This window comes from Triticum aestivum, chromosome 4B, assembly GCF_018294505.1.
Source record: "Triticum aestivum cultivar Chinese Spring chromosome 4B, IWGSC CS RefSeq v2.1, whole genome shotgun sequence".
Lineage (NCBI taxonomy): Eukaryota > Viridiplantae > Streptophyta > Magnoliopsida > Poales > Poaceae > Triticum > Triticum aestivum.
In genome coordinates this window covers 184,833,906-184,857,579 of record NC_057804.1, presented here as the reverse complement: position 1 = coordinate 184,857,579, position 23,674 = coordinate 184,833,906, and the positions used below count along the sequence as shown (strand labels likewise).

The 23,674-nt window shown below is 48.3% G+C and overlaps 1 protein-coding gene across 3 annotated transcripts; it reads left to right on the top strand.

Annotated features, from left to right (window-relative positions):
- Positions 1–16,745: 16,745 nt before the first annotated feature.
- LOC123091720 (uncharacterized) lies at positions 16,746–23,273 on the top strand. Of its 3 annotated transcripts, none has more exons than XM_044513326.1 (9): positions 16,746–16,966; positions 17,114–17,192; positions 21,185–21,323; positions 21,424–21,625; positions 21,765–21,893; positions 21,984–22,033; positions 22,109–22,206; positions 22,282–22,569; positions 22,655–23,273. In XM_044513326.1, the coding sequence occupies exons 2-9, from the start codon at positions 17,151–17,153 to the stop codon at positions 23,135–23,137; spliced, it is 1,431 nt and encodes a 476-aa protein (XP_044369261.1). In that variant the 5' UTR covers positions 16,746–16,966; positions 17,114–17,150; the 3' UTR covers positions 23,138–23,273. The 3 variants fall into 3 exon arrangements, with proteins under 3 accessions (XP_044369261.1, XP_044369260.1, XP_044369262.1); XM_044513327.1 differs by having other exon boundaries at positions 16,789–16,966; positions 17,106–17,192; XM_044513325.1 differs by having other exon boundaries at positions 16,787–17,192.
- Positions 23,274–23,674: the final 401 nt, after the last annotated feature.

The window sequence follows — 23,674 nt, the reverse complement described above, 5'->3', positions numbered from 1 at the left end:
AACGCATCAGCTCTTTTTAATCTTTTTGCACTGTCTTCCCCCCTCCCCTGCTCAACCCCCGCGGTAATGTTTTCGGCCTCAAAACAAACATAGTACTGTGTTGTTTTGGGGGCTTGATGAAAAATTGAGTGCTTCTTTCTGTAGGTTGGCCCGCCCAGCAAATGGGCTGCTGGTCCACCACGGACTGGGAGGCTAAAAATACAAGTTGTATGGTGCAGAGGCAAGTAAAAAAACACCATCGAGAGCCATCTATTGAAAATAAAATCGCATCTGATGTGCTTCTTCAGTCGCGCAGCCGCCCCCCTCTTTAATCCAGTTCCCTCCATTCCCCAACCGGCAGCACAAGACGGAAGTTTATTTCCCCCTCGCACCTGCCGGGGGATTGAATAGGCGCGACATCGAATCCAACACGGGTGATGGCTGCTTGTCCAAGTGATTTCCAGATAAGAAACTACATGTTTCAGAGGCAGAGCATTTAAATCAACAGACACTTTTCAAACATGGATAACAGAATGTTGGAAATTTTATTCATGGTAAAAAATGAAACTAGCAACAAGTTAACATCATGCTGATCAATATTCATGTATAGCACATTTTCATATGATGCAAAGTCAAAAAGATATGTTATTTTTAAAATGGCAAGACAATGTTGAGTATGCGAAAAATTGGTTAAACTAGGGATGAATTTTTGGCAAGTGTTAGATATTTTTCAACTGCACCAGTTGGAATTGAACCCGGGCAGTATAGCTTTTGGGTGAGAGGGTTGCAGCCACCGGGCTAGTGCGGTATGTTTGAAAGAATGAAGGCGTCTTCCCCGGCTCCGGTTCTTTCCCGTCCATGTGTGCTCGCCATGGCGCTGCCGTATGCCTTTGTCAACATGCTCAACAAACGAGAGGAATTCGGAGAGGACTATACGCCGAGAGACTGACAGTGGGGACCCATCAGGTCCAAGCCGTATGCAAGCAAGTGCCCCATTGGAAAAAAAAAGCTTCCTCCTAATTGTATACTGAGGTTAGGGCCCACGGGTTTGTCAATCTTAGTCAATAAACGAAATAAATTTCCAAAGATGACTGTCATCAGGGAGCTTTTTTTCAGGGGTATCGAGGGTCTTTCTTTTTTTTTGCGGGAAAGGGGTATCGGGGATCTAGCTGGTATCATTTTTTTCGAGAGGGCGAACAAGTATCAAATAGGCCTATGTTTTGTTTTTTAACATGCGTAGCCCACGACATACCGAGATAGTGATTTCAACTTATTTTTTGAGGTCCATCATGTACATATTGGCCTATGGGCCTCCCAACGTAGGTTTTACTTTTTTCTTAAAGATTCAACCCAATGTATTTTTTTAATAAAAGGCAGAACTCTATTCTATTTATCTATATATAAAAATAATAGTGTTGTGTCCAATTTATGCTTTCCCTTCTAATCATATATATATATATATATATATATATATATATATATATATATATTATATAGGACGCCCATATGGGACACCTAGGTGCCTGGGCACCTTGCCTAGGAACCGCTGGATCACACTAAGATGTGTGCACATGTAATTAGTATTAATACTAATTCATAAATGCATTAGGTTTTTATTAGGAAAGAATTATTGCTAATTATTGCTTGATATGGACACTTAATACCCACCCAAATTAAGCCCATGCATGTCTCCTACGTCATGTAGCTAGGTATTTTTTGTGTATAATGGAGGTCGTATTTTTTTATGTGCGCTCCTTTGTTTTTTACTGAGTATCTAATAACTTGAATAGATTACTAGGTATATACATAGATAACTCAAAATATCTTAGGTATGCTTTTGTATTCGAAATATGTTGGGTATGTATTAGATACCCATACGTCACGTAGTCAGGCATATACATAGTCATATTTTACTTTAGGAACACACGTCGACTGGTTATGTACAATATTGTTTATACATACCCGTGTACATACATACTTTCGTTAGTAAGTATGATACCCATTTTAGATAATTAGGAAATACAAAATGTAATAGTTTAAAAAATAAATTACTAAATATATACATACGTACATGCATATGTATATAATTTCGTTGGTAGGTATTAGATACCTGTATTAAATAGTTAGAAAACAAAAATATGTTATTATATACTTGCAACAATTCGAACAAAATCAACATTAATACATTTTATTGTATGACAAATGCTGCATGCTTAATAGTTAGACCCAAAAATGAAACGTAGGCATGGAAAGTCTTGCATGAAGAATAATTAGAAAACAAATTAAATGTATCACAATTTCCAAAACTAACAAGGTGCCCAGGCACATAGATGCCCGATCTATTTTACCTATATATATATATATATATATATATATATATATATATATATATATATATATATATAATATTACTATTCATTACCCGGGGTGCAGAATATGTTATTCTTACACCCGAGGTAATCTTACGATCATTTCATAAATAAATTATGTTTCAAATACAAATAGTTACAGTCATATTGATTCACTGTGTAAAATTTGGCATAAAACAAGGTCAGAAGACCAGAAAAATTACATTTTGTGTATATTTTACACTATATTTTTATTTTTGTAATTTATGTAACATAAAATATATTTTACTGTGATTATGTATTTTCTTACATTCTCTTTTCACGTTTGAAATAAGACAAAATTTACGGAACGTGAAATTACGGTTAATTGATGTTAAAATAGAGCGGGGGAGAATAACTATTCATCACCCAGGGTGACGAATAGCGCGACCATATATATATATATATATATATATATATATATATATATATATATATATATATATATATATATATATATATATACTATTATCGTATATTTAATAGACTTATATATACATTATAAAAACATCACACGTCTTATTAACTTATATAAGTAAAATTTAACCGAAGTTGGCAAGGAAAATCCTGATTGTTTTTGACTCACAGGTAAGGAAAATCCTATTGATTGTGTACAAAAGCTTGCGAAGATTTTAAGGACCAATGTAATAATAATGTGCTCATTTTTGTTTTGAGCAATAACTTGCTAATTTTTTAATTTTATATTAAAAAAATGTGTCGCTCTGGTTTATTTTTTGATATTAATTGCTCCTTCTAACCTAACATTATATATAGAACAAGCCCAGCTAATTCATGTATTTCAAGAAAAGTGCAAATGGGCTGGGATTTCTTAGAAAATATTAGATGGGCTGCATTGACATGAAATTATTTATTCACCCAGCCCGGCAAATGGACTGCAAAATTCTAGAAAACAAGGGTTAAATATATGTCACATTTTTGCAGGCTGACATGCGGGCCAATAGGTCGAAGCCTACGCAAGGCATTGTCAACTTGGTCAACAAATGATTATGACATCCACAACCATTGGATTTATATCCAACGGCCGACATGCACCTTCAATCTCTCGTCTTCTTCCTCCAGCATTGCCGGGACCGCCTGCTCCGGCCTCCGGCGGCTAGCGGCTTTGCTTAGCACGCATCACTGCGAAGCGCTACCCCACCGCCGGCCAGGCTATCCCTCCACCCCTTCACACCTCCTGTTATTCTCCATCGACTATAGCCCCATGCCGCACTAGAACCAATTATAACTCTTGTACTCCTCTCAATCTATGACTTCAGTGTCGCGTCTTCCCATCTTTGGGTCGTTCCCGTCCGGGGCCTCGCGGTCGTCCATCGCCTCGATGCGCTCGGCGCGGTGTGGTCAACAAATGAGAGTCATCGGAAGAGGACTGTACATGGAGAGCCTGACGGCTGGGACCCACGAGGTCCATGGTCGCACGCAAGGAAATCTCCTCCTTATTAAGCTAAAAAATGTTTCCTCCCCCTAACAGCTGGGACCCACCGGCTGTATCTTCGCACAGAAGGAAGTGCCTCCTTGTTATGCGAAAAAAACTATTTCTCCCAATGACAGTTGGGACCCGGCTGATTTGGTTGCTGACTTGTGGGCCTACTAAGCCGACGTGTACGCAGGGCTTTGTCAACTTAATCAACAAATGATTCTAGCAGCTAGACCGTTGGATGTTAATCCAACAGCCGTGCTACTTCTTCAACCTCTGTTCTTGCTCCTGTCTCCCATGGGCGGTAGTGCTGCCGCGCACCCAAACCAGTCAAGTTTCCCACTCCTCTCTATCTGCGACTTCATTGCCGCGTCTTCCCCATCTCTGGGTCATTCCAGTCTGGGGCCTCACCATCGTCCACTGGCCTTGGTGCACTTGGCATGGTGTGGTCAACGTGGTCAACAAACGAGAGTCATCGGAAGATGATTGTACGTGAGAGGCTGACAGTGGGGATGCACCACGCCCATGGACGCATGCATGCAACTGCATCCTTTTTACCCTGAAAAATAAATTTTTCTCCCCCTGACAGCTGGGACCCATTAGATACATCTTCGCGCGCAAGGAAGTGCATCCTTATTACGGACAAAAAAACCTTCCCCCCGCTGACAGCTCGGACCCACCAGCAATATCTTCGCACGCAAAGAAGTGCCTCCTTATTACGCACAAAAAAATGGATACTCCCCCTGCTAGCTGGGACCCACCATAGTGGGAGGAGGACTTGTGGGCCTAGTAAGTTGACGCGGACAGAGGGCTTTGTCAACTTAGTCAGTATGAACGATTCTAGCTCCAGTGACCGTACGATTTCCATCCAACGCCTCTAGTGCTTCTTCAACCTCTGGTCTTCTTGCTCCAGCCGCCCAAACCAGCGCCGGTCATGCCGCCTGCTCCTGCCTCCCGTGGCCGGCTGTGCTGCCGCGGAGGCCTCACCGCCCCCTACTACTCCCATCGCTAGCCAGGCCATCCCTCCACTCACCCACACCCCCTATTATTCTGCGGCGATGGAAGCCTCACACGCAGCTGAACCAGTGAACCCTCGTACTCCTCTTGGCGTGGGCATTCACTGTCTCGTCTTCCCCGGCTCCGCGTCTTCCCCTTCCTAGGCATCGCCATCGTCCACCGCCTTGGTGCTTCCGGGGTGGTGTGGTCAATGTGGTCAAGGAACGACTTCCACTGGAAGAATACTGTACGTGGAGAGGCTGACAACTGGGTCCATGGTCGCGGCAAGGAAGTGCAACCTTATTACGCGTAAAATAAGGATTCCTCCACCTGACAGCAGGGACCCACCGAACAGACCACCGTATTGCGTGAAAAAAACGTTTCCTTCCTAAATGCTGGGACCCACCAGCTACATCTTCGCAAGGAAGGAAGTGCCTCCTTATCCTTCCTGACAGTCGGGACCCACCTGGTCGAAGCGTATGTAGCATTGTCATTCTGGTCGCGAACATGTACGTACATATGATCGGTCTGTCTACAGGCTGCAGCGATGGACCGTGGCCGAGTAAGGAAGGGCATGTATTGTAGTAGAGGCGTGCACGTAGCATTTCACGCAGTCCCGTCAATATCGTGTACACGTACGTACAACCAGGGTGCAAGAAAGTAAATACAGTCATGTACATACATACGGGCGGGGTCTTGAACCCTACTCGCGCATACGTATGGCCAGGGCTCGTGTACATGGCTGGGTCGGAACGGAGAATCTACGTCGTCGTGTTCACCGGGAGGCAATTGAATACGTCATGTTCATCAGGAGCCAACCGGCTTGGTCGGAATAGCCGAAACAAGGCCTGGCGTACCGCGGAATAGAGGAAACGGCCTTGTGTTCGACCGCCTACGGTCGAAATAGGATCCTGTTCACCGGGAGGGGTCTGGCATACCGCAAAATGGAGAAACAAACTTGTGTTCGAGTGCCTACGGTCAAAACGGGGTCTTGTTGATCGGGAAGGGTGTGGCATACCGCAAAACGGAGGAAACGAACTTCTCTTCGACCTCCTACGGTCGAAACGGGGGTCCTGTTCATCGGGAGGGGTGTGGCGTACCGCAAAATGGGACTCCACGGGCTACTATTCATCCACCGTCTACTGCCTCGCTCCAGCCTCCACGGGCTACTGTTCATGCACCATCGACCTCCTCTAGCCTCCACCTATGACTGTTCATCCACGGCATCTCCCTCCTGCCTCCACCAGCTACTGTTCATCCATGGGCTCCTATTCATCCAGCCTCCATCGCTCCTCCACCGGTTAATGTTCAACCAGCCCTCTCCATAGGGTCCTGTTCAATCACCCCTCCACGGGCTACTGTTCATCCAACCCTCCAATGGGTCCTGTTCATCCAGCCCTTCACGGGGTCCTATTCATCCACCCTCAATCGGCTTGATCGGGGTCATGTTCATCCAGCGGCAATGGCCTCTACTACCACGGGGTACTGTTCATCCAACCCCCACCAGGAATTGTTCATCCAACCCCCAACAACGCTCACTATTCATCAAGAGGTAGCAGGTTCGATCGGCTTCAGTTAGTAGCAGTAGTGAAGGAATCGCTCGATCGGGTTCAGTTAACAGCCAGATTGATCAATCACTCGGGTTCAGTAACGCGCAGCCTGTAGTGCAATCACTCGGATTCAGTAACGCGCAGCCTGTAGTGCAATCGCTCGGGTTCAGTAGGCGAACGCATTGCTCGGGTTCAGTTAGAGCCCAACGCCTCGCACCCACGCGCGTTACGTGTACGAGAGAAACGCACATCACTCGGCCCCGACCACCCACCGTAACCGGGAACTCCCTGATATTTGCCTCGCCCTCGCTTCTACCACAGTTTTTCCCGTCATGGACGACCCAAAGAATGTCATGCAGCGGCGTCTCCGGCCCGCCCAGGATGAAAAGCCCATTTTCTGTCATGATTTTTTGCCATAGAAGTAGGACCCCACCACATCTATGATGATACCAGGTTTTGTCACAATTATCGTCATAGAAGTGTCATAAGCATGCCATAAAACATTTCGATCGGCCCAAAATGTCATGGATGTGTCTTTTTTTTTTGTAGCGAACCCATCACCGTCCAGCAAGCCTACGATGGAATTACGCACGGCGGGGAGCATCATGAAATTGGTGATGGAGGATGGTTGATAATGACGATGGCGACGATTTTCCCTCTCTGGAGCCCAAAACGGACTCCAGGTCTGCCCTCCCGAGGAAGAACAAGAGGTGGCGGCTGCTCCGTATCCTAAAACGTGATGAATCCTTCTCTATGATTTTTTTCTCCCCGAACGTGAATATATGGAGTTGGAGTTGTGGTCGGTGGAGGTCCAGGGGACCCACAAGGCAGGGGGCGCACCCTCCACCCTTGTGGACAGCAGGTGGGTCCCCCTCTGTTGATTCTTTCGCCAATATTTTTTATTTATTCCAAAAATATTCTCCGTGAAGTTTCAGGTCATTCCGAGAACTTTTATTTCTGCACAAAAATAACACCAAGGCAATTCTGATGAAAACAACATCAGTCCGGGTTAGTTCCATTCAAATCATGCAAATTAGAGTCCAAAACAAGGGCAAAAGGGTTTGGAAAAGTAGATACGATGGAGACGTACCGGAATACATAAACAAACACCATGTCCCTAGTGAGCCTCTACTAGACTAGCTCGTTGATCAACGATGGTTAAGGTTTCCTAACCATTGACATGAGTTGTCATTTGATAACGGGATCACATCATTACGAGAATGATGTGATGGACAAGACCCACCCGTTAGCTTGGCATAATGATCATTCAGTTTTGTTGCTATTGCTTTCTTCATGTCAAATACATATTCCTTTGACTATGAGATTATGCAACTCCCGGATACAGGAGGAATGCCTTATGTGCTATCAAATGGCACAACATAACTGGGTGATTATAAATATTCTCTACAGGTATCTCCAAAGGTGTTTGTTGGGTTGGCATAGATTGAGATTAGGATTTTTCATTCCGAGTGTCGAAGAGGTATCTCTGGGCCCTCTCGGTAATACACATCATAAGCTTACAAGCAAACGACTAAGCAGTTAGTCACGAGGTGATGTATTACAGAACGAGTAAAGAGACTTGCCGGTAATGAGATTGAACTAGGTATGAAGATACCGACGATCGAATCTCGGGCAAGTAACATACCGATAGACAAAGGGAATTACGTAAAGGTTCGACCGATAAAGATCTTCATAAAATATGTAGGAGCCAATATGGGCATCCAGGTTCCCCTATTGGTTATTGACCAGAGAGGTGTCTCGGTCATGTCTACATAGTTCTCGAACCCATAGGGTCCGCACGCTTAACGTTCATTGACGATATAGTATTATATGAGTTATGTATGTTGGTGACCGAATGTTGTTCGGAGTCCCGGCTGAGATCACGAACATGATGAGGAGCTCCGGAATGGTCAGGAGGTAAAGAGTGATATATAGGATGATATGGTTAGGCCAAGGGGTAAGGCCCACGGGGCTTTAAGTCGGTGCAAAAGGAGTTTTGCGGAGGCTAGGGGGCCAAACGTCGGAGATCCTGGCGTCTGGCCCTAGGCCAGACACCGAGGCCCATGACATCCGGGCCAGATGCCAAGGACTATGGTGTCTGGTCCTGGAAGTCCGAGAGGGACTCTTCCTTGCGGGCAAAACCGACTTTGAGGAGGCTTTTACTGCAAGTTTTGACCCCAAGGCTCAACATATAAATAGAGGGGCAGGGCTAGCACCCAAGACACATCAAGATTCACCAAACCGTGTGCAACCCCGTCCCCTCTAGTTTATCCTCTGTCTAGTTTCTCTAGTGCTTGGCGAAGCCCTGCGGAGATTGCTCTTCATCACCAATTGTCACCACGCCGTCGTGCTGCCGAAATTCATCTACTACTTCGCCCCTCTTACTGGATCAAGAAGGCAAGGACGTCATCGAGCTGAACATGTGCTGAACGCGGAGGTATCGTTCATTTGGTACTTGATCAGGACGGATCGTGAAGGTGTACAACTACATCAACCGCGTTGATAAACGCTTCCGCATACGGTCTATGAGGGTACGTAGACACACTCTCCCCCTCGTTGCTATGCATCTCCATGGATAGATCATTGCGTGTGCATATAATTTTTTTGTTTTCCTTGTAACGAGTCCAAACACTTTTAGGCATTAGAATACATTTAAGGTGTTCCTTCAAAGTCGCCTCATCAAGAAAAGGCAACCATGCTACACCTCAAATCCTAGTGCAGTGGTCTCCCCTTCCCGTGGATTGTGCAACATGGATGGATTACTATACACTCAAGAATTGCTATCCCAGGGCACCCATTTGGGATGAAGCTCCTTCTCAAGGCGTGGTGACTATCACACCTGTGCCACAGGTTAATGCGACCTTGAGAGTGGTAGAGGCGGACCACAAGGACCTCGATCTGGTGGACTCGAACGATGACACATCTGAAGAAGACATCGCCCCTATCCAGAGTGAGATAAAGATGAAGTAAGCGTCAAGAAGAAGAGAGTGGCAAGAATGGGTGTATGGACCGTAGATCCCAGCCGTAAGAAGGAAGAGAAGCGAAGTGTTGTCCCTCTAACGCTCATTCTTAATGAATTAAATTGAAATTCCCCATCTGTCTCTCTACTCACCCCCTTCATCTACCTCTCATATTTTCCTTCCAATATACCCAAATCCTCGATTGATCATTTCCCCTCGAAGTAGAACATCACAGGAAGTCGCCATGATAATACCCAACAGGCCCATTGCACCTGAACATTAACCACCACCGATGAAGAGAGTCGTAGACTGCAAGGATCAAACTTGTAAACAGCCAAACAAAGAGGGGATCCAAACAGATCCAGCGAAGACCAGTATCGATCGATTCCCCGCGAGATCCAATGGAGACACACCTCCACTCGCCCTCCGACAATGATAGATGCATCATCGGTACAAGGATGAAAGTGGGAGACATTATTCCTAGTAAAGAAAATCGTCACCACCTCACAACCCTAACCAAGATGCTAAACCTAACAAGAACGAGAGCGGGCTCCCTCCTGCCGATAGGGGCCGAGATCCGCCGCACCTCCACGACCCAAAGGCCATCAAAGGCGGGGCACCAATGGGAGGAAGAGGAAACCTGATTGCTTGGGGTCTTTTGTTCAAGAGGAGGAAAGAACCATGTGGATTTTCCATGAAATTATGGATATTTATGGGTCAGCGTGGGTCAAATGTGTTGAATATATCATCAAAGGCATAGTATCGAATCCGTATATGAATAAACTTTCTAAACATACAAATTTGTTTGTATATCCCGTGCAAAAGAAATTGTTGGTATATAACGCATACTTTGTTACTAAAAAATCGAGTATCTGGAACCATGCACAGAGTGTTATTTGTTTTGATTCTGATAAGGGCATATTCGATGCCATCCATCAAAACAAACATGCAAATTATCCATGGGTAGCGCTAGCCAAGCTCGGCATCCAACCTGGTGCATCAAATAAAAGTGGACACATCATTTAATAGTAGGATATTTTTTACATAGCAAAAGTCGCTGACCCTGGTCTACTCTTCCCTTGTCGTGGGCATGTCAGTCTCCACCTCCCGCTCTTTGTTGGACGTGGGCACTTCCATGTCACACGTGCTACTCTTTCTTGTCAGAGTCCGCCGCCTGGTCGCTAATGTCGCTGGTGGAGGTGAGGTCGATGATCGACGTGGATGGTTCGGCCTCATGGTCGTTGCGGTGCACGTGAATGACACGTAGTTGCCAATGTTGGCAGTGACAAGTCCAAATGTGATAATTTTACTAAGTATTTTGCGCCTACATGGCAGGCTTTATGGAATTTTACCGCGTTTGCGCACCTCTTTTTGTTAATATTCTCTTAGGTAACGCATTTTGGACCATTTAGCATAATATGGAAGAAATCTACAGAAATGGTAGTGGAATCATCTATTTAAAGTGATAATCACCTACCATAAAAGAATCAAGCAAGAAGGCCAAAGAATGAATCGTCACCGCGCTTCCAGAGCAAAAGATGGTGTCCCATGCGACCGCGCCTTCTCGCATGGGCGGTCGTATGGAGTGCCAATACCGCCGCCAGATCGACTAATTCCACCTATGAAATTGAATCGAGGGTCAGACGCTCAGAGAGACTAGAAACTTGTCCAGCAGGCAGAACCCTAGCCTCCGGAGATCATCTGGAGGAGGGATTAACAAGGAGAACGGGGCTATCTCCCTCCGCGTTATTCGAATCATCCATCCATGTATGCCATCACCCTTGTCATGATGTTTGTTGTCTCCATGTGTGAGTAGACCCCTAGTTCTCGGGGATATGATGAACCTTGGCATGTGTAGGATCTGAACCGTTATTTTAGATATGAGATCCTCTGTTGAATGCTTAGTTTAACTAGAAGAACGCCCGTGCGTTGCAACCGGGCCACATTAACTTTAAGAGTTCAATATTAATATTCTCATACATATCAATCCTTCTTCTCCTTCCGTCTGCCACCGAGACAGGGACCTAGACTTTGTGCTGCTCTTATTGATTTCAAACCCAGACGAGATGGGGTGGTGGGAGGGGGGACGAAAAAACCCAGACGAAACAAAGGAGAAGGAGAGCCTCATCAGTAGCATCATGGTGAATTTCAAACCTAGCGTTGTGCTCCGCCCAACGAACATGGACGCCGCCGCCGGCGGCCCGGTGGAGCTCGAACCCGAGAGACTCTGCTGCTTGCTGGGAGGGGTCGGGGAGGGTCGGAGCACATGAGCATTGACGTGAAGACAGAGTAGGCCGGGGAGATTACTGTGCACGCCGCACAGCGACTTGGACCTCGGAGGGCCTTAGCTCTGTCAGGAGGAGGTCCCGAGTTCCTGCCGAGGACAGCCTGACGGGGGAGACGCACGGCCGCTCGCGCTGCCCGCAACGCGACCACGCCCTGCCCTAGGGTTCTGCGACGGCGGCAGCGTCGTCCACAGCCACACCCTCTCTGAGTCCTGCCCTGAACTGGGGTTCCGAGATGGCGGCGGTGGCGGAGGTCTCTGAGGTTGGAGAGGGGCAAGATGTAGGACGGCGGAGGCTGGAGCCTGGAGCGATGGCGGCGTTTCGGGATTGCAGGCAGGGGGACGTGCGAGGTGAGTGTTTTTTTCACCGGTTTATGTTGTGTTGCCTGCACGGATATATAGGAGAACAAATAGGTGGATTATAATTCCTTCCATTGTATAAGTGCTGGGAAAGGAAGCGAGGGACAAAAATCAATCGAGGGGCCTTTAAGAGTAGAGATTAGTTAATTGGATTTTTCTTTGAAGTCTCTTATTTGTTTTCTTAAAATTTATTATATGTTTCCTAAATCAAATTGCATTGATGGGATGGATCGATTGATTTGGATAGTCTATTATTTGTTTCCTTCACATCCATTATATGTTTCCTAAAGCAAATTGCATTGATGAGATGGATCGTTTGATTTGGATGGATCGATTGATTTGTTTCCTTAAAATTGGATTTTTTTTAAAGTCTGTTATTTGTTTCCTTAAAATTTATTATATGTTTCCTAAATCAAATTGCATTGATGGGATGGATCGATTGATTTAGATAGTCTATTATTTGTTTCCTTCACATCCATTATATGTTTCCTAAAGCAAATTGCATTGATGAGATGAATCGATTGATTTGTTTCCTTAAAATTGGATTTTTCTTTAAAGTCTGTTATTTGTTTCCTTAAAATTTATTATATGTTTCCTAAATCAAATTGCATTGATGGGAGGGTGACGCATGGAAAGTTATGATCCGTTAAGATTTTTTTCGTTGTGTGAGAGGGTGACGCGAAACTAAACCGGTGGGGTAGGGGAGGGACGCAAAAACCAGCGAAATGAAACGGGTGGGAGGTGGGAGGAAGTACCAAAGAAGTACCAAAAAAACCGGGTGAGGTGGGACGAAAAAAACCTGGAAGCGAGACTACCAACTGCTCCATTAGGAGTAGAGATGGATTCAATCATGTGACTCTAATTACTTCGGATTGTTATGTGCACACTAAGCGGGGTGCAGTTAGGAAAGAAAATGTTTTCTAATTAAAGTGATTGAGTGATTTAAGGTAAGGTTAATTGATTTAGATTTGATTTTTAGTGATTGTTAGTAAAGTATGATGCGTCTTTAAAATCTTTTATTTGTTTCCTTAAAATCTATTATTTGTTTCCTAAAGAAATTTGCAATAATGGAAGGTATCGGTTGATTTGGATAAGTTAGTAAATTTAGATCCGTGATTGCGTGCACGTTTGGAAAGTGCTGATTTGCAAGGAAAGAGCTGAGGGGTAAATAAACCGGTGAATAAGAAACAAACATCGAAAAAAATCTACGACGGTTAACCTACGAAAAAAAACCGGACGAAAGTGGTGGGACGAAAAAAAACCTGGAAGCGAGACTACCAACTGCTCCATTAGGAGTAGAGATAACTTTGCGAATGTGGTGAAAGGGCCCCACTCATCATTTGTGCCTTATGACCATGAATCATATTATTGTCATTGTAAAGGGCTAGGGTGTGAAGGTAATTCAAGGTGACAGTCAAAGCCTTTACTCCTAACCTTTGCAAATGATGGGGCAACTATGGAGAACCCTTAGAGAGGTCGCGTCCATGGTAAATTCTTAATTATCATGAGTTGTAACCCTATGGGGGAGACTATGATGGTGGCGCGTGTGGCACGAAGTCTACTTCGAGTAGATTGTGTTCTGTACCCGGCTCCACCCAGCATAATCGTCAAGAGTGGCTCAAGAATCCATAACATACTATGCCCAAGCATATGTGCGCTAGAAACATACCAATGGGGATTCTAGACTCCTTGAAAACGCCTTGCTCGTTTGTTGTTCCATCAGTTATTCCAGTCATTGTTCTCTATTTACTTTTATGCTATTTACTTCAAAGTTTGTTTCATTACTCAATTACAGTTTATTTCCGCCCTCGCTTTGCTTTGAGTCTACAATTATTTACAAGCATAAAAGTACATAATTCACTACAACAGGCAAAATTACGATTCCGCTGCTCCCTGTGGGATCGATACTCTTACGTAAAAAATGCTACAACTAAATCCTATGCACTTGAAGGCCATCAGGCAGCGTCACCATCCGCGATCGTTTGCGCCGCCTCTACCTCAATCTTCTCAAAGAGGGGGGGTCGCACCCCGCCTCCATGACGTGGAGCTGCCAATGCACACAGCGGATGGTGTAGGCATTGCGCATGAACTCATAGAGCGCCCACTACTCGTTGACGAAGCTCTGATCGTCCATGGCCATGTCAGGGACGACTCGTTCACCGAAGATCTAGGCTCCGTGAGCTAGTGCTGCTTGAGGAGCTCTAGATTGTATCGATGCTCCTCCTACATCATCCGAAACACAAAGACTGGCAGCATTGCCTGCTCCGGTTGCTCGTCCTCCGCCATGACTATGTCTAAGTGTGCTTGCTCCTACGCCATGGTGGAGCCCACAATCGGCATGGGGGTGGGCACCTGCTTCGGCTCGTTGTCAAACGCCTCCTCCAGCGTACGAACCTTGTCCTCGGAGCTCTCCTCAGTGAGCTACGAGGCAGTCCCGCCTCTATGAGTTTCACGCGCTAGGCCTATGAGTCATGGACGATGCCCGCGGTCTCATGTCAACGGCGTTGCGAGAGCCGCTTCCACCACACTTCGATCATTGCATCATCGGTTGTGAGCGGTAGACGAATTGATTCTAAGGTGCACTGGCAGTCGTGAACGATGGAGTAAAGGGAAGCGGATGTGGAGAGGTTTGTGTCGTGCGCTACCGTGCTTCATATATCGGGCTCCAGCCAGACTAGGCTCCGGTTTGAATGTGGACACCCGGATTGGGTATCTCTGTCGCCACGCCTGTTCAATGCCAGGCAGGCGGACGAACGAGCACCTGACTTCAATGTAATAGGAATTAATCTGTCCACTGGCCCGTTCCGCTGCATTTGCTCTGAGCTGGCATTAACACGACGCGAGTAGCGGGCCGGAGCAGGTGCCTCAACCCCTGCACCGGTGTGAATGCCGCGCCCTTTGGCCGGCATGCGTCAGTGACTGGTCACGTTCGCTCTTGACCGACATGAATACGGTGCGGAGCACAAAGTGGTGGTTGGAGCATGGAAAAAATGGTTTCTTGTGGGTCCGAGTTGTGAAGCACGTACATGCCGGAGGTTCGAACACCCCAAAGCTGCTCCATATTTATTTTCCAATTTGTGAAAATTCAGACACGCGTCCACAAATATTTGATGGATAACGTTGGATGACTCAAAATGTTGAAATTGTGGGGTCCAGATGTTTACGGGTGATTTGACTACGGCATTTGAGTTGTCCTTTATTATGCCTTTCCATCCATATTGTAATACAAATCTATACCTACTAATAAATTTATTAGTGCTTTTGCCCGTCCGCCACTACTTTTGGGAAAACACCTTGCTCTATAATCACACATGCACCCCTCGGCAAAACCTCCTGGTGAAAAAAAAGTTAGATTTCTCATCTTATGTGAAGAGAAAGAAAGACACGTTAGAATTGACCACGGCCAAACGTGTTGTGATTGTGTGAGCACCGAGGCCATCGTCAACAAACGTGGAAAGGAGGATAAGCGGGAACATAGATGAGATGCATGTGGACCCATTAAGGTCCTCAATCACAGGGATGGAGTCAGGATTTAGGCATAGGGGGGCAGATGACCATGAAGCCAGACAATATTTTGTGCCTCTCATACTACCCGATAGTTTTATATTTAAGTATCATTCGCGAGCACGGCTAATATTATTGAACAATTCCACATACACACCATGAAGACGAAGTTGATAATCAAGCTATTGTGAAATACGATATAAAATGCCAATGCTACAAAACATCGTCATATGAAAATTTAAGATATACGAACTAGAATAATTTTGTACTAGCAAATAGTTGGCTTTTAGTTTGCCTTTATATATGCTTGAATGGCAAATCATCACTGATTGTATTAGGAAATTCAGTTTTGCTAAAGCACATCTAGGAAACTTTATTGTTTAGTTAGCAAAAATTGATCAAAATAGCTAGAATACATACCTAGGGAATTAAATCCAGCCACTCCTTATCCCCTATACCACCTGGTTGAAGTAGATCGGTTAGTCGTCGTTTGCAGGAACGCTACAACGACCATCACCGTTTACGAATGCTAGGCGAAGCATTGACAAGTCCGAGCTGCAGCCGAAATAATTGCGAGTGAAGCAGCCTGCGGCGGTGGCATATGAATAAGATCTTATTAAGAGGGAAGGCAAGAGGCAGGCCAGCGGCGAAGTCATAGGACAGCAACGGCGCATCGCTAATCCATGCATAGCGCTAGCACACACACTTGCGGAAGCCTGGGTATGGACTTAGAAAACAACTAACTAATGGGCTTGTACGTGGGCCTTTTTTCCTTTCTCCAGAATCACGTAAAGATAGGGGGGCCAAGCACGTTGTACGTGTAAATCATATCGCTAATTAACCACTACTTACAAATATTTGTTCGATCGTTAGGGGGGGGGGGCACGCCCCTGCTCGCCCCCCTTTGGCTCCGCCAGTGTGAAACTGTGAATGCTTTTTTCCGTTACAATGCACGGACATTTTTGCTAATTTATACTAAGGGGTTGTTTGGTTCTAGACCTAACAATGCCATACTTTGCCATACGACTTGGCTAAGGTTAGTTCTTCAAAATAAAAGCCACAAGTTGACGGGTCTAAGGGAATCTTGTCACATTTTTTAAGTGTATGTAATATGGGGTCATAGGGTGGCTTGACTAAGGTGTGACTTGAATCAAACGCCCACCTAAATTGATCAAACTTCAACCTTATGTTAGTCCCAATCCAAACAGCCCCCTAAATCAGTTAGTCCCTACTACACAGTAAAGTTAGTCGGAGGGGGATTTATGTGTTGTAGTCGAGGTGGCAAGTCACGGGTGAATTGGGGCTGCTGGTGCGCCGCGTGTCCGTGGGGGAGTCGTCTTCTCCCTCCCAGGCTCCCACCAACTTCTTGCCGCAGAAACCGACTACCGTCCCGTCCCCTCTTACCTCTCTCCTACCTCCCTACGAAACGGAATTTCTCCTCTCCCGCCGCCACACCCCCACCTCACCCCCGCTGGAGAAGACAGCCGAGCCGCCGCCTCCTGGATCCACCGGTTCGTGGTCCCGATTCCCGTTTGCTTTGGCCAGTCCGTCTGTCACCCGATCGAATCGAAATTGTTTTGTTTCGTTCCTAATTCATTCATTCCTCTTAACTTTTATCGTTTGTGGTCCTCTCAATCCGTATTCTTCGAGCGCGTTAGGACTAATAACTGGGACTAGCGGATCCATCGGTCCAGCATGGAGCCCTCAGCACAGGGAGGGCCTTCTACTTACGCGTCGGTACGTATGCGTGTTGATCTCTGCTTGTTTTCCTCTTGCTCTTACTACCCACCTTCCTATGCCTTGAAGATTTCGATGTGAGTCCCTTAGGAATTTAGTACTGGTACAGTTTTTTTTTCTTTGGTAGCAATGAAGCAGGCAGCCGCCACAGTTGTCTGTTTGCCTTGTTAGTTGCGTGCCATAATAAACCTGAACTTTCCAACCCCTTATCCTTATCCTTCCCTCGTACTACTGGTCTTCTTCATATACATTTTCAAGTTTAATTGGGAAGGAAGGGTTTGGTGCCATCAACTTTACCACATTGCAGCAACACTTCTATGTTTTTTTTTAATTTTATTATATTCAATCTGCAGAAATATAAGCATGCCCGTGTTACGGCCGTAGAGGCCCACCGGGCAATCTTAGCCCACAAGTTATCTTAGGTTAATTCTTATGCAAGTTATCTTAGGTTAATTCTTATGCAAGTTATCTAGGTTATAAATATAGGCTGTAAGACTCTGTTTGGAATTAAGCAATAAGAAGATTATCTCTATTGCCTGGCTCCCAGAGGAGCCGGAACCCTAGCCGCCCCCTGCCTCTTGCGCTGCTGCCGCCATCTTCCTCTCCCGCGACGGCGCCCAGCCGCCGGCGCGGCCGCTCATCGCCACGCCCAGCCCCCTCCTTCCCCTACTGCCTACGACCAAGACCGGGCAGAACCCTAGCTCCTAACAATTTGGTATCAGCTAGCTTTGGTTCAATCATGTCTTCACCGCCGCCAAGCCCGTCTCTTCCGCTGCCGGTCACCTTGTCGCCTCCGGCGACCACCACGGTCGTCGCCCCGCTCCTGCCCGCACCGGGGTCCTCCGTCGCGCCCGCCCCCGCCGTCCTCACCTGGGAGGAGATGTCCGGGGTGCCGCGGGACCTAACCCAGGCGGTCCAGGAGATCCACCCGTTCTTGGCCGGGTCCTACGGGCCGCACCCGGCTGCGACGCCCATCGCCGCCCCCGCGCCGCCGTGGCTGCCGTGGCAGCCGCCGCACCAGGCGGCCTTCGCCGTGCTCGCCAGGCCGCAGCAGCAGCCGCTGCAGCTGGCATCCATCGCCACCACCGCCCAGCCCTGGCTGCAGTGGTAGCCGCTGCTCCTGGCGGCCTCCGCCTCCGGCGCGGCACCGCAGCAGCTGCAGCAGCCACCGCCGGTCAGCTCCGCCGTCCAGTATGGGATGCCCTACGAAGGGAGTGCGACGACCTCGTTCCCATCAGCGCCGCCGCCATCCCAGGGCGTCCACATCCAGCAGATCAAGTCCCCGTCGTCGCCGTCACCGCTTCCGTTTTGGATCGCTACCCACCACGTGTCGGCGGCGGTGAGGCTGTAGGCTGCTGCACGCGGCCTCCTAGCGCGTCGGCGGGTGCGGGAGATGCGTGGTCTGCAGCTGCCGCTCCTCCAAGTTGCCCTTCGCTGCGCAAAGGACCTCGATCTCGTCCGCTACGTCGGGGATCTTGGGCATGCGGTTTTCCCCGCGGTCGGCAGTCATGCTGTTTTCCCCACGGGCAGCGACCTCAAAGGCTGCGACATCGGCGGTTGGGTATCAGGTACCCGGGTTTCGACCATGTCTTCGCCGCCACCAATCCCGCCGCCGCCACCGCCACCGCCGCTGCCCGCCAACTCCACCACCGCAGCGGCCACCAACTCCTCCACCGCCTCCGCTTCATCCCCGGGTGCCACGGCTTCGCTGTCGGCGCCGATCTCCCCCGCACCCGGCACCACGCCGGGCCAGGGCCAGCCGCCGCCCCCCCGTCCAACAACAGCCGCCGTCACCTCCCCCCATGCCGCAGCAGTTTACACCGGCGGCCATGGCCGGTGTGCTCAATGACTTGGTCGTCGCGGTCCAGGGCATCCGCCTATACTTGGCTAGCCCGTACGGGCCGTTCCGGCCGCTCCATCCGGCCATGGCCGCGGGCCAGCAGGCACTTCCGTGGTACTCCGTACCTACGGCCATCACCGGAGGTTATCCGGCGCTTCCCTCACCAGCGGCTTCGGCGCCGCCTTGGCCACAGTGGCCGATGTCGACACTCGCGGCGCCACCTGCGCCGCCAGCCGCCGCCCAGGGCCCGCAGTGGCCAACCTGGGCCGCGCCATCCGCGCCGTCACCCGCCGCGCTGTCCCTCCCGGCGGCAACCGTTCAGTTGCCACCACCGCCTCCGCCCAGCCCTAGCCTGGGTCGGTCCTCGCCGAGCGGACTCCCGATCCAGGAGGTCCGCTTCCCATCGTCACCGTCTCCGCTTCCCGGCTGGCTCCACGGGCCGCCGCCGGCTTACACGGAGGCCCGGCCGCCGTCGGGTTCCCAGTTGCAGCCCGAGGCGTCGGGCGCCACGGAGAACTACGCCGGCCTTCCCATGGACCAAGCACCGTCATCAGCTCTCCGCACCGCCGAGGCAGTGGGCCATGGCGCGCCAAACCAGCAGCCGCCCCGGTTCGCCACTTATGATGGCTCGGACGACCCTCTTAACTGGCTCAACCAGTGTGACCAGTTCTTCCGCGGGCAGCGCACACCCACGTCGGAGCGCACTTGGCTGGCTTCCTACCATCTCCGCGGGGCCGCCCAGACATGGTACTACGCCCTCGAGTAGGACGAGGGCGGCATGCCCCCGTGGGAGCGCTTCCGCGAGCTGTGCCTTCTTCGCTTCGGACCGCCATTACGCGGGAGCCGATTGGCCGAGTTAGGCCGCCTACCTTTCACCTCCACGGTGCAGGATTTTGCCGACTGCTTCCAGGCCTTGGCGTGTCACGCGCCAGGTTTGACGGCCCTGCAGTGGGCTGAGCTCTTCATCGGCGGCCTTCCGGATCACATTCGCGTCGACGTGGAGCTTCGCAGACCCCAGGATCTCCAGTCGGCCATGTACTACGCCGCACGTTCGAGCGCCGCGCGGTGGCCATCCAGCCGGAATCACCGTCCCGGACCGCTGGGTCGCTACCCGGGCCGGATCCGCGCAGGCTTCTGCGGCACCCCTCGCCGCGACCGCGGGACGCCCGTTCCGCCGGCTCACCTCAGCCGAGCTCCTCGAGCGTCGCCGCCAAGGGTTGTGCTTCAACTGCTTCAACTGCGACGAGCCCTACACGCTCGGCCATGCCTGCCAGCGACTCTTCTACCTGGAGGTTGCAGACTACATTCCGGAGAACGCCGTCGCCGCCGACCTGGCCGCCCCAGCTGTCGAGAAGGTGTTTGACGCTGGTTGATCGCCTCGAGGAGTTCCGCAAGCGCTTCCCCACTTTACAGCTCGAGGACGAGCTGTTTGTGCAGGCGGGGAGAAGTGTTACGGCCGTAGAGGCCCACCGGGCAATCTTAGCCCACAAGTTATCTTAGGTTAATTCTTATGCAAGTTATCTTAGGTTAATTCTTATGCAAGTTATCTAGGTTATAAATATAGGCTGTAAGACTCTGTTTGGAATTAAGCAATAAGAAGATTATCTCTATTGCCTGGCTCCCAAGGAGCCGGAACCCTAGCCGCCCCCTGCCTCCTGCGCTGCCGCCGCCATCTTCCTCTTCCACGACGGCGCCCAGCCGCCGGCGCGGCCGCTCATCGCCACGCCCAGCCCCCTCCTTCCCCTACTGCCTACGGCCAAGACCGGGCAGAACCCTAGCTCCTAACAGCCCGTCACTAGGTGAAAGGAATTGAATTGGGCCGCTTCAAGTCCGGAGTTGACATTCGTTTCACAAGGAAATTGGCCTGCTACTCTTGTAGCCATTTTATGCAACGCGAATGATTGAATGGCAATTCCTGCAACATACTGAACCCAACTTGCTTGATACGTCGTGTTATTAACATCCACAAAAATGCACCAAGCCAAGTTGCCAAGTGATTTCGCTTACTTAACCTTAGTGCCAGGACAGGGTTGTTACGTACGTATCCGTTACCTGCAGTATGCTGCCTAAAGGCCCCTGTGGTCATTTTTTTTGTTTTGTTTTATCACTCCCTTTTGCTAACAAAATAGTTACTGATAAATCACAAATCTAGGTTGACGATAGCCAATCAGTCGATAGGGCTGAAGATTCAGAACTCTTCCCCTCTGTCCCAGCATTAAACCAAGCTGCGTCTAATCTTGCCCAAATAGCTTCGTATTTTACCCAGTGCCTCCCGGTGCCTGGTTACACAGGTTAGATTTCTTGTTTTGACTGACGATTATGCCGTAAGATTTTTTTATTCATGTCATAAATCTGGTTGAACCCCTTCATTATCTTTACTCTCTATTACAGGAATACCAGAGGAAGGCCAAGAACTAGCAATACTTCCACCGGTCTCAACTTCTGGCAGGCCTGCTCTTCAGACTTCCTCTGCAGAGTTGGATGGCACTAGCTTGTCTCCCAGTGTAATAAGTTCCTCTCAAGAAACCTCGGAAATCTCAGGGCAGATGGCACCTTTTCGTGTTTTTCAGAATGGAGCTTCACTATTTCAAGGGTAGAGATTGCTCTGTCATTTGTGTATTATACTTTTCAAGTATATCTATTTGTCATTTAAACCAGCAGTGTTTTCTTATTATTTTTAGATTAATTGGAATTAGAATATAATGGTGGATTCTTTATATGTCTATATGCAGTCTCGTAGATCGTGCTCGGAAAACTGTACGTGGTTCAGCAGATGATATCGGATGGCTTCAGCGCACTCAAGGCTTACCTGCAGCTGAGGATGGGACGACCAGATTTTTGGAGATCCTTGACTCCGTGAGGTTAGTGAAAATAAAACACTGAATCTCAGTTTTTACAATATGTAAAGAATGCTTTTCGTAACTATCTTACGTATTTATTTCACTCTCCAGAAAAAATGAGCACAAGCTACCTGATGCGGTGGTGTATTTGTTAGTTCCAGGTTAGTCTGATGTTACGTCGGTTGAAAACAATTTATGGAACTTTTGTGGTTACACATGTTCTTCTGCTTTTACAGGTTTATTTAGTAACCATGGGCCACTTTACTTTGTGAAGACAAAAGCATACTTCTCCAAAATGGGTCTGGTTTGTCACATTGCCAAGATTCACAGTGAGGTACTTACCTATATTGGTTTGTGGTTTTCTCTTGATATATTATTTTCTTCAAGTGATACTAAAGGTGTCCTTCAGTCTTCAGTAAGTAAAAACGCAAGGGAGATAAAGGAATACATTGAAGAAATATACTGGGGATCAAGGAAACGTGTGCTACTTCTCGGTCACAGCAAGGGTGGTGTAGATGCGGCAGCAGCTCTGTCACTCTACTGGCCACAACTGAAAGACAAGGTTGCAGGTTTGGTATTAGCTCAAAGCCCATATGGAGGAAGCCCAGTTGCTTCTGATATCCTGAGAGAGGGGCAGCTTGGTGACTATGTCATGCTACGCAAGCTTATGGAGATTTTGGTTTCAAAAGTCCTTAAGGTATTTTCTGTTGCAATCATTACCATGTCAGCTTACACAGTGGACGACACCAAATTTAATTTCATAATCATTCGGGTTTCTCCAGGGTGATCTGCAGGCACTAGAAGATCTGACATATGAAAGGAGGAAAGAATTCGTGGCGCAGCACCCATTGCCCCCCGAGGTGCCAATTGTATCATTCCACACGGAGGCAAGCATCACCCCAAGTGTGCTGACAGCCCTCTCTCATGTCGCGCATGTGGAGCTCCCGGTTGCCGCTGACGGCAATCCTGCGAGGATTCCGGTTGTAATGCCACTTTCAGCTGCCTTGGCAGCATGCTCGCAGCTGCTGGTGGCGAGGTATAGTGAGAAGAGTGACGGTCTTGTGACGAGGAAGGATGCTGAAGTTCCCGGATCGGTGGCGGTCCGACCAGAGCGGAAGCTGGACCATGCGTGGATGGTGTATTCCTCGATGAATGAGGAGCCCGGGGATCAGGCGAACACGTCGCAGGTATGCGAAGCTCTGCTGACTCTGCTCGTCGAGGTTGCGCAGAAAAGGAGGCATCAGACGGCCATGAAAGACGAATAGGGAAAACGTTGGAGCTGTGCTGACAGATTTGTGTAACTATAGATTGACTAGGTTGTTGTTGGTCGACGTTGAAACTGCTTCTGGTAACCTTGCCGAAGCTGATCTTTATGCATATACTTCTGCTTTTTTTTTGTCATGAGATAATATCATCAGGAATCATAGAACTTGCGTCGTATGTTTAGTTTGGTGCTACAACTTTAAAAATACAGGTTTGTGGTCATTTAACTTGACTTAAACGTGCAGATACGGTCACATTACGCGTATGTGGGCGGTTCCATGTGCATGGCCCCATCTGTCAGTGAGACCCTCATAAATTGTTTATTCGCGGAAAAAGACCGCCACTGCGACTCAGAATAAAAAAACTAACATTTTTTTATTTACATAAATCCCCGGCCATAACACTGCACATATATTCGAAAACTAACACCTAAAAAGGATCCGCCAGGAATCAAACCTGCGACCTTTAGACGAGACGGTCTAGCAAACACACCAATAACGTCCTGATGCCAGATAACAAACTTATGTCTACTGAATGTG